At 41.5% G+C, this 17,226-nt stretch overlaps 2 protein-coding genes across 2 annotated transcripts; both read right to left on the bottom strand.

Moving 5' to 3' along the window:
- Positions 1 to 1,102: 1,102 nt before the first annotated feature.
- rad54b (RAD54 homolog B) lies at positions 1,103 to 15,654 on the bottom strand (the record flags this gene model as incomplete). The annotated part of the gene is made up of 15 exons (XM_079562334.1): positions 1,103 to 1,457; positions 2,610 to 2,807; positions 2,981 to 3,047; positions 3,248 to 3,509; positions 4,558 to 4,721; positions 4,987 to 5,277; positions 5,355 to 5,494; positions 5,574 to 5,694; positions 5,765 to 5,851; positions 6,621 to 6,846; positions 7,020 to 7,182; positions 8,294 to 8,581; positions 9,515 to 9,706; positions 14,479 to 14,662; positions 15,508 to 15,654. The coding sequence occupies 15 exons, from the start codon at positions 15,652 to 15,654 to the stop codon at positions 1,240 to 1,242; spliced, it is 2,748 nt and encodes a 915-aa protein (XP_079418460.1). The 3' UTR covers positions 1,103 to 1,239.
- On the bottom strand, positions 9,903 to 12,448 carry LOC306967332 (fibrinogen silencer-binding protein-like). Its single transcript, XM_079562317.1, has 2 exons — positions 11,292 to 12,448; positions 9,903 to 11,085 (listed from the first exon to the last, which is right to left on the bottom strand). The coding sequence occupies exons 1-2, from the start codon at positions 12,116 to 12,118 to the stop codon at positions 10,527 to 10,529; spliced, it is 1,386 nt and encodes a 461-aa protein (XP_079418443.1). The 5' UTR covers positions 12,119 to 12,448; the 3' UTR covers positions 9,903 to 10,526.
- Positions 15,655 to 17,226: the final 1,572 nt, after the last annotated feature.

The following is a 17,226-nucleotide window of genomic DNA, read 5'->3' as shown; positions in this document are numbered from 1 at the left end:
GTTTTGTTGAAAGGTGAACACAGCCTTAACACATGTAACAGCAGATATTACATGGACACAACTTGAGACACCAGCGCAGATTAACAGTCCAGAGACCCATTTTTCACACATCACAGTGACGCAACAAACTCACAGATTGTTGATTATCCAATAAATAATGTGGCTTATGTAAAACACATTGTACTGGCCTGACTGAATGAAAGAGGTCCAGATCCTGTGAATTTAGAGCAAACAGACAGAAGTACGTAACTTTCACGCCGCAGCTTCCTGCTCAGTGCACCAGAATCTATTTTCAAAGCTCAAACTGTGACAAAACAACTAGGATCAGCTTTGCCATGATGAAAATCCCTCTCTCATTTCAAGCAAATTAATATTAGTAACTAAAAAATTAAGTTAAGTTATTTGTACAAGGTTTTGGTGATTAAAAATTACATTAGCTTGATGTATTCAAGAGTTCTCATAATAAGCCCAATTTGTCATAATCCCTGATCAAATTGCACTTTGGATAATTGTAATTAGCAAATTGAAACACACCAATTAACCAGGCAGTAGAATGCCCTCAGTGTACAACAAATAATATATTATCTATAGGTTTAAAACCTGCTCACCCTGGGGTTGGATGGGGACTTTGCATTTCAAGCTTTCAGATTTAAATGTGTGTCTGTTTAAAGCCTTATAAGCAAAAACACTTTCTGGCCTGGCGATATTGCACTCCCACATTGCATTGCTAGATGCACCACCTTCAGAACAGAGTTAAGCAAATAAGCTAAAAAATAAAGAATAAATATGCTTACTGTGATAATAATCATATTTATATTGCTAATCAAGAGTGACAGTATGTACTGCACACAAGAAAAAATATTTTCACCATTTCCATTTGAAAGGGGTGTGGGTGAGGGGAGACCAGGTGAGGGGAGGGGGAGCAAAGCAGGGTTCACTACTGACCCCTACTGATGAAAAAAAGAAAAAAACAACACATAGAAAAATTGCAATTTTATTTTTCCTAAAATTGTGCAGCCCCGTTTTGATTTGCAAATATGCCCAGGCTGCCTCCCTTTAGCTTATAGTGCACTGGACCCAACTACAAGTAGGTTTCGAGAGCAAATTCATACGTAAACAAATATGAACTTTAATACAGTCACTTAAGAGGAGCTAGCATTGCTCAATAAAAAGGTATAGGATTGAAATAGTTCCACTGACAAAGAGTTTTGCACCGTTCCCTGGGTCTGTCCGCTGTGTTTACTGTGCCATGTGAGAGAGAGTGGTCTGAAAGGCGAAGGAGATGTGCTCTCGTGCCTGGTCGAGGTAGGGGTCAGAGAAAGTGTGTGCGTCACCAGAGAAGTGTCTCCAGCGCTTCAGTTCGGACATGCTCAGATGCTTCTGCGCTGTCGCCGCCGCTCGCTCCCCTCTGCGGCCGAGCTGACAGGGCCTCTCGGCGATCTGTTCTTCTTCCACTTCTGCAGCTGTAAATGAACAACCACATACATTAACTATGACTCACATGGACTTGAAGAGTGAGTGGCGTGTGATGAAGCCATGTATGCTACAAAACTGGCTACTGTCAAGCTTTCAAGCAAGCTACAATGTTGTCCTCTTATAAAAAACATATCTAAGCTGTGTTTTATTTCATTCAAATACACGGAAAGAGTTCACACGCTCTAATATGTTCTTGAATCGGCTTTAGGTTTGATTATAGCACGGAGTCTGTGGAGGAGAATCCATGTGTGAAAATGCTTCATGCTCCCTGAACCACTCTTTCACACAACGCGAGTCAGATGAAGCCAGGCATTGTCATCACAGAATAAGCCTGTGCCATCAGGGAAGATGAAATACATTGATGGAATAACCTGGTCATTCAGGATGTTCCAGCACTCTCATTCTTTAATAATAATATTGATAATAATAATGATGATAATAATAATGCATGGGTTTATATAGCGCTTTTCTGGACACACAAAGACGCTTTACATTGCACTATTCAATCACTCCATACTCGTTGGTGGTAAGCTACAATTGTCGCCCCAGCTGCCCTGGGGTAGACTGACGGAAGCGAGGCAACCATTCTGCGCCATCGGCCCCACCAACCACTACCAACCACTCACTCACACACACATTACATTCGCCAGGCTTCCTGGTGATCTCAAACGGTCTCCCATCCAAGTACTGCCAGGCGGCCCTTCCCTGTTTAGCTTCCGAGGTCTGACGGGATTGGGCAGAGCAAAGGCAGTTTGGCCACATCGACTTCACTGCACAGACGTCAAGTGCTCCTAAGGTGTTATTACGCTTTACAATATAGTCAGTCCCCTTTTATCCGCTTAGAAAATCGACATGTTTCATTTTGTGTAACTATGCTTGGATCATTTAACGACTCATGTAACCGTATTTAAATAGAGGAAATGCGGAAGAGCTTGGTCGCTTCTAACTACACCCCCATAGAGGAGAGGCTAAATGCTAACAACATCTTTGGTCTTTTTGCGTGACTGAGCGCACGCACAAAGACCAGACAGGTACACATCAACTCATCTAAACTCAGGAAAGAACACATCTCAGTATGCAAAAACGGTGTCCTGTTCCTCTAAAGCTTGATACAGCTCCAATGTGGGACTTGCCGTTCACTGAGCCGTCCATGCTGCAGCAGCAGTTGAGCAGGTCATGAGTCAGACACGGGCTGTCGATCAGGCTGAACAGATCCCGCAGTTCACTGGTGGAGAAGGTGGTGTGCTCGGACCCTTTGCCCAGGTCCACGACTGTCCCCGAAAGTCCCTGTTTGGACACCTGTCTCTGAAATATGCGCTCCTCTATGGTTCCTAGAAAAAAAGATTGAAGAACAAGGAAGGCTGAACAGAAGAGTTGTCATGTCCTCATGGTCAAAACACAGCAAATGAATAATATGTCTACCTAAACATTAAATAGCGACAATGTACTTTTTGTCCAAACAATGTAATAAATTATTAGACTATGACAACATTAATCATCTAACCTGCTGTCAGGAGGCGGTAGATGTGCACAGTCTTCCTCTGTCCATCTCTCCAAACACGTGCCATAGCCTAAACACAGTGTGAAGTGAAGACCGAGCATATAAGCAGATAGCACCATCTAGCGGACAATGATGTGATTACAGTTTTTTCTTTTTTTACATTATTTTACACTGATTTGTAACTGTTAGAATTGGTGTGTGTTTTATTATATCGTGTTATTAATATAAATTCACTCATTAACTCAGATTAGACTTTTCTGTGATATTTACCTGAATATCATTGGCCGGGTTCCAGTCGATGTCATACAGCACCAGGTGAGAGGCGCCGATCAGGTTGAGCCCGACCCCACCGGCTTTGGAGCTCAGCAGGAACAGGAAGTTCTGGGAGTAGGCGCTGTTGAAACCGTCCACCAAACGCTGCCTCTGGTTAGTCGGGGTTTGTCCATCAAGACGACAGAAAGTGTAGTTCATGTTTCTGCAAAGCTCCTCCAGCATGTTGAGCGTCTGGGTGTAGTTCGACACGACAACAACCCTGAGAAGATACGCAACGTTTTTTATGTTAAGAAAAGGAAAGCAACATTTTCTTTGGAGACTATTTAACCTCTTACCCCCACTTGAACTGAGCATGTTTTCTCCACTTTGGCTTTACCTAAATCTAAAAACTTCTTGAAAAAAAGTGTCAAAATGGCAACAAAATTAAGATGGAAACGAGGATGAAAATGCAACAAAAGAGCGACGAGAAAGTGATGAATAATGACAAAAAAAGTGGAAAAAAAGCCACAAAAAGTGATTGAAAAGTGACAAAAAAGGAGTAAAAAATGCAACAAAAAAGCCACAAATGAGCCACAAAAGTGATGAAAAAAACAAACAAAAAAGCAACAAAAAACAAAACAAAAAACGATAACATGTGGCAAAAACGTGTGATAAAAATGCAATGAAAAAAAGAAATTAGAAATAAATAAAAAAAAGTCAACAAGGCAGTAACAACGCACTACACTACTGTGACCTTTTAGATTTGGGTAAAGCTAAACTGGAGAAAAAGGCAGGGGTTAAGTGTTTTGTTTTTAATATAGATATGACACCAAATCTTTGCAACGTGCTTTCCAAATGATTAATTATATCAGTCCAATTGGGTTCATTAGGTCTTGTTTTGATGACAAAATGTTCTTAGCCAGACCTGTGTTATTTCATACCAAATATAATATATAATCTTTTTCCACATGACTGTTCATGTTAATTGAAGGTAAATAGTCCTTTTTTGTGGTTAAATTAACACTATTATTTTAGGTGGGGAAAATTAAAGTTAATCTTTCTTCTTTTTTGTGTCAAGTACAATATTCCATGCTTATTATTCTTGTATTGTAAAGTACACCCAATTCCAAAGATGGTAAAACCGAAAAAAGTATTTTATATAGCACTCTAAAAGCAAATAAAGTTGGACATGCATGGATAAATGTCATTTGTAGCATACAGTTTTGTTTTTTCGCTCTGACATTCCTCTGTTCCTATGTATGCATTGTTATCTTATGACAAAAAATGAAAAAGGTCAAATATGGGGAAGAAAAGTGTCATGTACTCACCTGTCTGAAGGGCTGACGTGTCTGATAGCAGCCAAGAGGTCTGAAAGAACTTGCAATTTGCCAGAATCAGACATATTTAAGCTCTTTGAGGTGTAATGGTCGGGGAAAATATCAGCCAGTCCTTCATATATCGAGTTTTCCACAGAGTGACTCTCTGTTTTTTGCTGCAAAATAAACATAGGTTCATGTTTTGTTTTTGTTTTTTTTTATCTGCCATACTAATGCTTATAATTTGACATTAATTTTGACCGTGATATTCATCTGATTCACTTTTTGATTTTACTGCAAGAAAATACTTTGATCTATGTACTGAGAGAAAATGTTAAAACTTTGTGTCAGTTTCATGTTTTGTGTGTATAAGGTGTAGGGCCTAGTAATTTCAGAAACATTAACTGTAATACAATTGTAAAAGGGCAGCTTCTATCTTACCTTGAGAGTATTATGGAGCAGCCCCGGGTGGTTGCAGAGCTTCTTCAGAGCGGTGATGCAGGCCAGATGGGTGTGAGTTTGTGCGCTGTCCATAATGCATGACCTGAAGATCCTGTGAGTCAAAAGGTGTTTGTATAGATCGTTCTGCAGCGTTGAGGGGCTGCAGAACAGGGTCCAGTCGAGGCGCGGAGGCAGGTAGCGGTTGATGATCTCTTGTGTTCGTCTTAAAATGAACATCCCGGTCAGACGCGATAATTCTGCGGCTCGCTCCTCGCCAAGAACGCTCTCCTCCTATTTGTATTTGGGGGGGGTTACGAGTTTGGCAGGTAGGTGGTTTACTCAATAAAAAAACAAAGGGGACACATTACCTCTGCACATGAAGGCTGTCTAGAACGAAGGATGGGCTCCTCGTAAACTTTTCTATAAGCAGTAGATGACCCAAGGATACCCGGATTAACAAAATCTATGATGGCGTAAAACTCCTGCAGGTCGTTTTGTACAGGGGTACCTTTTCAAAAAACACATCAAAAGCTAGAGAAATACATGGATACAAAGTAGCATAATGTTTCTCAGCAGCGGGTTTTCACCTGTGAGTATCACCCGGCGCTGGCAACTTAAACTGCTCAGAGCAGACGAGGTTTTGATTGCGCTGTTCTTTAGCCTGTGGCCCTCATCGCAGATGATGAGCCCGAATTCTCCTTTCTTCACCTTAAAAGGGAAACATATGTATCAAGTTGTCAAGTTTTGTTGTTTATATAGCAATAGAAGTGAGAAATACCTGCTCTAGACACCGCAACAGCATTTCATAACTGATAACCAGAACACTGTGCAGTGGAGAGGCCAAGAAATGCTCGATCCGGTGGTCCTGCATGGGAAAAATGGATCAGAATTGAGAGCCTATTGTACCATATCATTGTAACACCTGCATTTCCCAATTCGGTCTTCTTAAACTAAGACAAAGTTAACGTAATGCTTTTATACTTTTTTTTTAATCTTCTTTCATAAAGGTTTTCAATGTTGTTTTCAGAGGACCCCTTTCAAAATGAAATGTTTGATCTCCAGGGGCTAGTCCTCATTATAATACACTGCCAGACCAAAGATAAAAGATCAGAAGCTCAAATATTTAGTTGAACCGCCTTTAGTTTTGAGTATTTGCTGTGGCATTGTTTCAGTGAGCTTCGGCAATGCTTATTTCCAGTATCCAGTGTTGCATTCATTTATCCCTAAGACCTTGTATTGATGATGGGAGAGTGAGACCATTGTGCAAAGCCTTGTCCAGCAGATCCAAAAGATTATCAATGGGGCTAAGAACTGGATTCTGTGTGAAAATGATGCTCCTGAATCACTATGTGAGCCTGATGAATCCTAGCATTGTCATCTTAGAATATGCCCGTGCTATCAGGGAAAAAGAAATCCATTCAGGAATAACCTGGTCCTTCAGGTTGTTCAGCTGATCTCGTTCTTTGGCACATAGTGTTGCTGAACCTAAACCTGACCAACTGCAGCAACTCCAGATCATAACAGAAGACGACTTGTCAGGCAGTGTAAACAAATAAATGTTACTTTTGACATGTGTTCAGCTATTTTTTTTTTATATCTGCACAGGTTTAATATAAGCAGCGTCTTCTTCTGACCTGGTCCACAGGGAACACACTGATCCTCTCTCGGCCCAGCCACTTATTGAACTCCGCGGCCCAGTTCTGCACGAGGCTACCAGGCGTTACCACGAGGACGCGCTTCACCACCGCTCTGCCGCTGTACGGGCCCTGTTTCAGTAGCGTCCAGGTGAGGGCCACACTCTGTAGCGTTTTCCCCAGACCCATCTCATCAGCCAGTATCGCACCGTATCGACCCACAGCTCTGAAGTCAGAAGCAGTCCAGTGAGTGAACTATGCATTTTAGTACAGTCAGAGACATAAACACAATATGGATGTGTAATTCAATGCAGATGATGTAACATACTGTATCTGGCAACCCGAGTGAGCATGCCCAGAATATAACACAATAACAACACAACATTATATTTACTGTACCTCATGCCCATGACACACTCGTACAGAAACAATATGCCGTCTCTCTGGTGGGGCCTAAGATGAGCGGTGAGGTGTGGGTCAACTACAACGTCCACTATTGGAAGACCAGATTTGTTGTTTGACCACTGGTGGCTGGGGGACGGTCGGGGCATAACCAGAGCTCCTGGCATGATATGAGGAAAAATATGATAAAAAAAAATGTAATGCACAAAGCAGAGGTGGGCAATATTTGATCAGAATTGGGAGTAGAGAGGAAATGCAAAAGGACAATCTCGAGAGGATCATCTGTGATAAGAAGGAAGCTAAGTGCTATTTATAAACAGTTGCCGTTCAGTCTTCAAAAAAAAGGTGATCTCAGTATTTTTGTATCTTACTGTAAAATTAATTCTCTTTTAAAGCCGACACAAACCAAACCTTCCTAACTGAATGGCACATAATTTAAAATGGAGAACAAGTGGGGGTACAGCCTTGTGGTCACTGTAGTGAATCATTCTAAACAATGAATGAAGACAACACTTAAAGGAACAGGCCACCGTTTTTACACTGAGATATGTTCTTACCTGATCTTAGACGAGTTAATACGTACCTGTCTGGTCTTTGTGCGTGCCCTCAGTCACACAAAACAAACAAAGCTGAAGCTGAAAGCAACCAGGCTCTTTCACGGGCACAAATACCAGACAGGTACGTATCAACTTGTCTAAGCTCAGGTAAGAACATAATGTCAGTATGTAAAAACCATGGCCTGTTCCTTTAAGCTCCCAAACCTTTAATCAAGCCAGTGTTAATTTTGACAACATAGTTAGTTAGTTTAAGTCTTAGTCTTTTGATGAAAATGTAATTCAATATTGAAAAAATCATCAATTTTAGTCTAGTTTTAGAAGTAAATTTAGTTGACTCATTTTATGACAAATTTAGTCGACTTTGCAAGTCCTGGGCAGAAGTTATTTCACTTTTTAATCTGTTTTACCTGAAGCTAGTTCCAGCTCAATTGTTTATCGTTACAAAGGACAACAGCTGCAGTGGAGTGATATAGAACGTATTCAAGTATTCCTCCAGACCATGGTATAATGAGGTTTATGTTATGGAGGATGCTATTATTAATTAACATTAAAAAAGTAATTATCCCGTGTCCAAAACGACGACACTTTAATGCACTGTTTTGTACATTTCTGACAGTTTGTTAAACACAGAGAAATCATAGAAAAAAATGTATATACTGTATATTTTTTGTCAGTATCGCCCTGTCTAAACGCAAATGCAAATCCAATATGTACCAGGAGCCAGAGGATCATGTCGAGGTTTGCAGGTCTGTTCCTCTTCTGGTTTCGGTGACACGTACCCGGCCCGAGTTGGGGGACAGAATGGTTTTGAAGCGAAGCCGCGAGCAGATGGAGGGGCTGCTGGCCTTGGCTCGTCCTGCTCGACTTGGACGTCCTGAAAACAGCGTCCTCGAGCAAAGTCCTCGGCAGAAATGATCCCCATCACTTCCACCTCCTTACCCCCGATCATCAGAGTCTGACCCTCACACAAGGTGGCCAGCACTGACACCTTATAACCGCTACCTGGATATAAATAAGAATCTTCAGTGATTATTCTGTGCAAATAAAGATAATCAGAATATACAGGAAACAGATGTGATGCATGACAAACTTATGGGATGAAGTATTGAGTCATAGGTGAGTAGCAAGCAGTAAGTTATATTTACTCAATTTACAAAATTTGAGTAACTCTGGTAAGAAATCATACTTCCTTTATAAAACAGTGCATTTGATTTCTCTTCACACTATACGTAAACCTACAGGTGCCAACAGTGTTCTTACATTTGTAAATATTTTTGGCAACTCTTCCCATTTCTCAAAATTAAAACAAAAAGTGACAAATCATATAAACATTTACAAAACTTCCATGTGTTTCCTTCCCACAAGATGCAAAATAGGATCCAAAAAGTAATCCATATAGAAATGTGTTATAACCTCATAACATCCACCTGAACCGAGCACATTTTCTCCAGTTTGGCTTTACTCAAATCTTAAAACTTCTTGAAAAAAGCATCAAAGTTGTAACAAAAACAAAAAGAAAACAAGGATGAAAGTGCAACAAAAAAAGTGATGAATGTGATGAAAACACAATAAAAAAAGCAAGATAAAAGTGACAATTTTAATCACTTTTTTGTTGCGTTTTGTAAGCTTGTTTTTGCTATTTTGTAGCTTTTTTGTGGCATTTTTCTAAATTTTTTGCTTCGCTTTCTTGTTGCCCTTTCATCGCTTTCTTGCCATATTTTTGTCACTTTATGTTGCTCTTATTTTACTTTTTTGATGCTCTTATGTTACTTTTTTGCTGAGTGTTCATTCTCCTTTTTGCTGCTATTTTCAAGAAGCTTTCAGAATTGGGTAAAGCCAAACTGGTCGGTTCAGGTGGGGGTTAAGAGGTCAAGTTTTAGTCAGCAGTGACCCAAGAGCCCTGTATTGTTCCTTTAAGTGTTTTCATGTCCTTACCCTTTCCTATATCTTTGCCTTCCATGTCTTTCAGGGTCGCTGTCCGTCCTCTCGTTACCAGGACCGCATCCCCCTCCCAGCGCTTGTGTTTCTTCTTACTGGCTTTGCACCACATGACACTGAAATAGCGCGCGCCGTCCTGTTCAGGGCCCAAATCTGCAGCTGGCACCTGAGAGGGTTTTATTGCATCTCCTGCAATGTACAACAAAAAAAGAAAGCGTTTACATGAACCGCCGCCAGAGGTCACTATTGCGCTGGTCTGCACTCTGCACTGTCAAAGTCAAATCACGCACATAGAAAACGAACAAAGAGCTCATTTTACAACATGAATTTCACTTTAATGAAAAAATAATAATAAATTGACAATTGTACAATGCGACAACACCCATTTACAAATACACATACAGTAACACAATGTACATTTATATAACACATGATATATGAAAACATAAACAACACTTTATTTTCAGTCTTGAGAGCCAAGACAAAAACAATGGAGGAATATTCCTTTATTCGCTTACAGCTGAATAAGTACCTTTACCGCGTAGATAAGGCTGCCAATGCTAATGCACCTGAAAAATATGAAAATAAATGCTATCGTTTTGCTAACCCCATAGACATAGCTACACATATTCAACACGGCTTAAGGTTTACCGATCATAAAACAGTCAGGTAGAGATTGGCTGAACACTGAACAACCCCAGAGACAACGATTAACACTGGCTGTAACAATATTTTCTGCTACTGGTAGAATAAGACTATGCAACAATACGTTTTGATAGACACCGTCACGGACACTGAAATTACAGCTGATTTAACTGCAGCTTATTGAATTGTCATTACAGATATGCTTATATCTTATTTGGCTTATTACGTTAAGATAACCTCTTAAGTGTTACATAATTGCCCAAATAATAGAGCAAAGAATCAGTCCGAGAGGCACTACTATTATTTCCTAAAAGGCTAAAGAAAAAGAGATAAATTTGCCCCTCTATATATTCTGAATAGTAGGTTACTGTGGAAGTGACAGTCCTTGCCTCAGCCGTTCCGCTCTCAGGATCTCAACTTTGATTTTGGCTCTAATGAGTTCCTCTTCCAGTTCTTGTTTCCTCTTCAGAGCTTCCCTCTTTTCTTGTAAATAAAGGGCGACCTTCCTGTGATTGGACAGCACCAGCTCCTGCTCCTCTCGGGACAGCTGTATGGACTGGAACCTCTCCACGTCGTGTACCTCGTGCTGGGGGTAGATGTTGTTGGGGTATAAGTCATGTCGGATGCCCACTGGAGACACGGGCATGGGCATGTTCACAGAGGAGGTGTCAGGGGAGAGAGAGGCTTCATAGTCCTGGTTACTGCTTAGGTCCTGCTCCCCCTCCTCCTCCTCGCCCCTGTCCTGCCCCGGCCCAGGGTGCATCAGTGTGGCAGGGTCCTCCGAGGCCGGTCGAGCTTCACTGTCAGACTCCGACTGGACCAGCTCATGGGCCGCATTCTGGGCAGCTGAGAAATCCTGGAGTCCAGCCAAGGAGCTGCTGCTGGGATGCTCAATTGGAATGCCATGTTTGTTTATCATTATTCTGAAAATGTGAAAAGAAGCCTGAAGTGAGTGCACACGATACACAGCAAAAGCCATTTTGAGTTGTTTGCATTGTAAACTTTTAAGCCGTGTAAAGTAAATAAAGTTCTTGCACTGCTTCTCTTGTACATATTTTCTGTGGTACCTCTAATTTACAGTAAGTCTACCAAGTTGTCCGTTTAATTTGGGGAGTGTGTCACACTGTACCTGCAGAGGGCGGGCTCCTTCTCGAGGAAAGGCACATGGTGGAACAGGTGAGGGATCATCTCCATGATTCTCCTTGTAGGTTCAGAGAAGTTGGCTCTGTACTCGGGCTGGGCGTGTCTCCTCAGCATCACTTCCTGCTTGGCTGACTCCTTCAGTCTCTTGTAGAGGGTCCTGAGACCCTGAGCTGTGCGATGGGGCCGGTCTCCTCCCAAAGTGTTGTACTGCTCGGCCACAGTGTCCCAGCACTTGTTCTTGTCCACAATCACCGCATGCTTGTTAGTGTGCTCCTCCAAGATGCGAATGTGAGGCCGCACCAGCTGCAACAGGTCGAGCTTCTCCGAAAGAGTAAAGTTTGAAGAGCGAGCCTTGCCAACCATGCTGGACAGGAACATGGAGTTGGAGCCAATCATGCTGTTCGCCATCTTATTGGTCATCATCTTCTTATAGAGCGGACTAACACAAACTAAGTCGGGCCTAAAACTGTCACCTTTCAGTAACCCAAACTCAGCACTACCATTCCCATCAACATGGTCTGTCCCTAGTCTGTCGTGGTCCACAAAGCCAATGCTGCTCATACTACTCCCATCTGAGTGGTCCACCCTTACTCTGTCCTGGCCTATTCCAAAAACTGCACTGTTGAGACCCTTGCCTCCCATGTTCTCTGCCACTGCAGCAGCCCTCTCCTGCTCCAGGCTGAAGCTAGCACTGCCCAGACCCTTCCCTCCTGGGTTGTCTGCTCCTGCTGCTGGCTTCTCCTGGTCCATCTTAAAGCTAGGACTAACTCCCACACATCTGTAATTTTTCTTCTCTTTCCCTGAATCAAACATAACCTATCCAAGTCTATGACAGAACCTCTACTCCTGTGTTTCCTCTCTGCTAGGTTTCACAACAAAGACAGGCTGTGCAGCACACAATAAGAATCAGGCTTAACTAGGCCAGCCTCGTTTTAGGCCCCCGCCTATCGGGAAAGGCTTTGGATGAATTCCTCCCAGCTTAGACTGACGTAGCTAAGCCGCTTAAGCCCAGCCCGACCTAGTTACAGCTGGGTCTCTGTAAACCTCAAACCAGGCATAGTACAGACTAAAGGAGAGAATATGGCCATGCTGTGCATCAATCACACTCCAAGGGTGTCTTTAGCGTCTGAACCAAGAGCATAAACAGACATGCTGTTCAAATACACGCCATCTTTGAAGAACTGTCTATTTTTCGCTAAAACTTGCAGGGTTTAGAAATAGTGCTGGCTTAACTCGCGGGGGGAGGGATTCAATGGGGTTGCGCATGCGCAGAAGAGAGGAGCGCTCTAGCCGCCAGTTTATCTAAACAAACCCCTGCATCTGCACTACGTGATCTGTACGATGATGTTCATCAGTGAACTCTTGTCGATTTAAAGAAAACGGAGCTGAGTGTGGTGTTCCAGAAAGAGACACAAATGTAGGCACTAGTTGCTCTTCTAAAGGGAGCGGCAGCTGCTGATCCCAGGCTCAGTCCTAATCTGCGCGGCGCTGCTCATTTGCATAAACCAGCCGGGTTTAACATCCATCTCCCACGTCTGCCGCGGAGCTTATTATTAGCCACAAGACCAGTCTGGACTGGATGTTCAGTCCAAACATCAGACGGTACAGACGGTAACGTCGACCAAATTGTACAAAAGCCACAAAAACTCAGTGAATTATTAAGCATGACCTTGCTGTTCACAGACTACCGCCACACTCTGATGATGCTTTGTACCACGGCAGTGCGGTGACTGAATAAAAGGCTGCTGCTGTAGCTTCATATACGCATTGAGAAACTCTCAAAGTATTTTTTTAAAGTATAAAGACGTGTTTTAAGAGCGGAGTGTTTTCCTTGTTTTTACACAAACACGGTATGAAGCCATTCATGTGCACGTGGTGGTCTGTCTCCAAATCAAATCTCTGGGATTAGGCTGCTGCTCTCCAGGGGTGTGCCCTCCCCCACAACTCAGGAACACACTAAACCCAAATAAATGAACAGACAAGCCGCTCAATGTTAGCCTAAAGATCTGTAAAATGTGTTATCCTCGGATGTGATGTATAAACATGTTTACCAGAGTCTGGTTACATGTTAACTGTAGTCTCATTTCAGTATTCTCACAATAGCAAATAGGCTTTTGTCAGTATATTATATTTTACCTTTATTTAACCCACTGAGATTAAGAAAAACATTTTCAGTGGATTCCAGGCGACCGAGGGGATCCTTTTGTACATATTGTAGCCCCCGGAGAAAACCTACAGACACAGGGAAAACATGACCGCACAGACGCCCAGCCCCGATGTCAAATCCATGAGCTTCTTGCAGTGAGACAAGAGCAAACCGCTGGACGCACATTTGTCTTTCACAGAATTTGTGGCCAGAAATGGATTTAAATGTAAGTTTCTCAAAAATGTGTCTTTTTGCTCGGGTCACGGTTCAAATTGTTGATGCTGTGAAACCCAGATGATGATGATTTACAAGTACAAGTTCAATCAATAGTAAGTGTGGTATGCCTGCCTTAACCACCTAATACTGTAGACTTTTCGTCTGGTAACTTTACTTACTCCATGACACTTTTGGTCAGTTGGGTTTTATGTATAATATTTTAACTGAGGTTATTAAGCTGTTATTAATCCTTTATGGTGATGGCATACAGAAAATTATATAAATAGAGCAGCAAAGACTAAATATAAAGATCTGGTTGTTAGTTTTTAATTCTATTAATTATTAGGGCTGTCACAATGTAAAATGCTACATTTAATGTTGTGAGACTGTAGTCATGTGACTAAAGAGCCGTCCCTGACTTTCATTTGTCGAATAGATTATATATTGAACATGTGACAGAAATGTGACTGAGGAACAACATGAACAGATACAACTAATATAGTAAAATCCATCTTAATTGCTTTTTTTCTCCTTTTGCTCATCTGCAGATCTGTTCTTATTTCGTTACTTGATATATCAATTGTATGTTGTTTTGTTATTTCCCATTTCTAAATAAAATATCATAAAACATTACCATTACATCATTTGACCGGGCTTGTGTTGAGAAATTGAGATTTTTTTTCTTTCAATGCAAATAGCACTTTAAATGTAATTATATGCGTATCTCTATCAAGCGTGGTTTGTTTTCTCAATAAAGATTTTTTTTTTGTTAGTGAATTGTAGTGCATGTTTTCACACTTGCGTGACTTACCTTCCTGACCGTCACTGTTCCCGTGTGCATAAGGGCACTCAAGGGCAGCCTCGTTCTCTTTACTCTCTGTTGCACTTAAAACTTTGGCCAGGGCTCGAGACAAGGGGGTCGCAGCCTGGGCTTCACGAGAGACAGCACCCATGCCAGTTTTACTTGGACCAGCAGGTGTCAGACTTCTCTGTATCTATGTGGGACAGAGCATGTAAAAAATTAGGTTGCCTCCTGTGGTATCGTTTTCTTCTAAACAGCCAGCAGCACAGTTAATAATAAATACATAAAGATCGGTCTCCCCGAGTTTTAAAGCAGGCACGTGGAACCATCCGCAAGTGCCAGAACAGTCGACCTCAGGCTCTGCGCCGAGCTGTAGGGTTTAAGTAGGTCAGCAATGTAGGTAGGAGCTATACTATAATGGCATTATCCACGCTGATGTTTGCTGCAGTGATCTGCTGAATTCTGCCAGGACAGAAGAGGGCAGCACAGCCAAACACCACGGCACTACTGTTTCTAAACTGGGCTTTCATATATGTTTGGTTCATAACTTTTTGAAACTCATCCTGTCCTTCCTTTGACAAAAGCGGATTGTTCCAGCCTTAGACTTATTACATACAACCTGCCAAACCAGTAGTTTAGACCTCTACAAACATGTTCTGAAATGCATATGACTTTGTATGAGGTTAGGTTACTGGACGGGGCCTTTCTGTGTAGAGCATATTTCCCCCGTGTCTGCGTCGGTTTCCTCCGGGTACTCCGGTTTCCTCTACCACTAAAAATATGTACAATAGGTTTCCCTCTGGGACCAGAACTTCCCTGTAAAAGAGATTCTTAATCTCAGTGGGACTTATACATGTCAAATAAATAAAGTTTGGTTAACAGTTCATATTTTAGTTTTCTCTCAAACGTTAATGCTCCAGGACATGGACACACAGTCAAAAAGCAGAGACATTTTTAAACCACGGCATAAAATAATCAAGTTTCTTTGACAAAAAAAAAAACACCTCTGAGAATTGGACATCAGTGATCATTACTCACCTTATCAAGAACAGAGACACTCTGTTTGGGAGACAAAGGTTTGGGATGAGATGATGAAAGATTTGGACTGGATGCAGCAGGAGGTAAAAATCTAGGCTTTTTAACCACATTACTCAGCAGCTGACTGGGAGCCCCTGAACGCCTCATGGTTTCCTCAGGTAAAATGTAGATCTCCTATAAGCAAAACACAAAGGATAAAGTGACCGTTATAGTTTGTGGCGTAACATGTATTAAGCTGAAACAACAGATTTTAATTCTTCAGTTTCAGTCAGTGTAGAGTTAAAAGTACAGGCCATTTCAATTCTCAAATGATAGAGTTCGGGAATGTGATGTCATACCGCTAAGCATTATGGGATTAGCAGCAATTATAAACTAATGGAGATTTTAAAAGTTAAAATACTGGAGTTATTGTTCACATTAAAACACTTGGACACCACAATGAGTTAGATGTTTTACCAGCAGTAACTCAGCAGCTAATGGAACTTTTTAATCCTCTTTTATACTGTTTTTAGCTAATGATAGTCAATGGAAATATATGCTAAAGCCGCAAAGATGGCCGATCTCCATGGTAACTGTGGAATTTCATTGAAAATCTGACTTGGCATCTCTGTCATCATCACATATCATATTATAAGATATTATACAGTGCCAACACGTACTGCCTAGCTCACTTTTGACCCGAAAATGGTGCCATTAGGATTTTGAACAACACAAACCACCATCATACTTGTTTCGAGGCTGAAATGTATTTATTTACTTACTGATCTACGTCTGAGTCTGGGGTTAGCAATCAGGCTAACGTCAAAACTGTCACCGACCCAGCGCTAAACGCGCTTTTGTGGGTGTCTTCAGCATAACATCGTGGCCATACGTACCGAAGATAGATGTGGTTTGTTGGCGATGTTAAATCTCGCCTATTTGAGCTTGAATTAAGTGTTTTTCGCAGGTTTCTTCCAGGTTCTTCTCAAAACACAGGGTTTTCTCCCGCTAAAGAGGCTGTGAATCCCGATTGGCTCATCGCGGATAGAGGGCGGGGTCTAAAGACAAAGAGGCGTGTCCATTTGGCCCTCCAGCGTAGAAGTACACAAATCAGGGGCCAAATACCTGTTGAAGAACCCTAAAAATGCGGGAAATACTGTTAATTCCTCCAAAAGTTTTTAGAGGACAGATATAATGAACATTTGGAGAAAGTGGGGCTTTAGTTTGGGCCACAATTGAAAGGTTTGGCCCCTGGAAGGAAGAAAAGGAAGACAATTTGCCCACCACAAAAATAACTTGTAACTCACAACACAACTACTGCCCTATGTGAATGAAGTTTTGACTTTTAAAATTAAATATGACCTGTTTTTCCGAACAATAGGGCTTTTCAGAAACACCAAGTAGCATAACACCAAAAGAATGCAATACGTATCACGGTACTGACGGCAAGATCGATCGTATGTGTATTGCTATACAGTCAGTAATGATAAGTAATATGTTACCTCAAAATGTGTATAAAGAAAACGGTTATGTGTCCAAAGTTTATAAACCAAATGCCATTTTTTAACATTTATTGAAGTGTTAAGATTCAAAAGTGCATTAACACAAAATGTACCAACATGCCGTTACTGGAAAACAAAGGAGTTGATAAAAACGCCTCCAAATACAAGTATTGAAAGTACTGATAAGTATTGCAGCAACTTTCCTTTTCTGAAAGATACAAATAAACATTTAAGTCTA

Source organism: Gobius niger, assembly GCF_951799975.1.
Source record: "Gobius niger genome assembly, chromosome: 8".
Classification (NCBI taxonomy): domain Eukaryota; kingdom Metazoa; phylum Chordata; class Actinopteri; order Gobiiformes; family Gobiidae; genus Gobius; species Gobius niger.
This window is presented reverse-complemented; position numbering and strand designations above follow the sequence as displayed.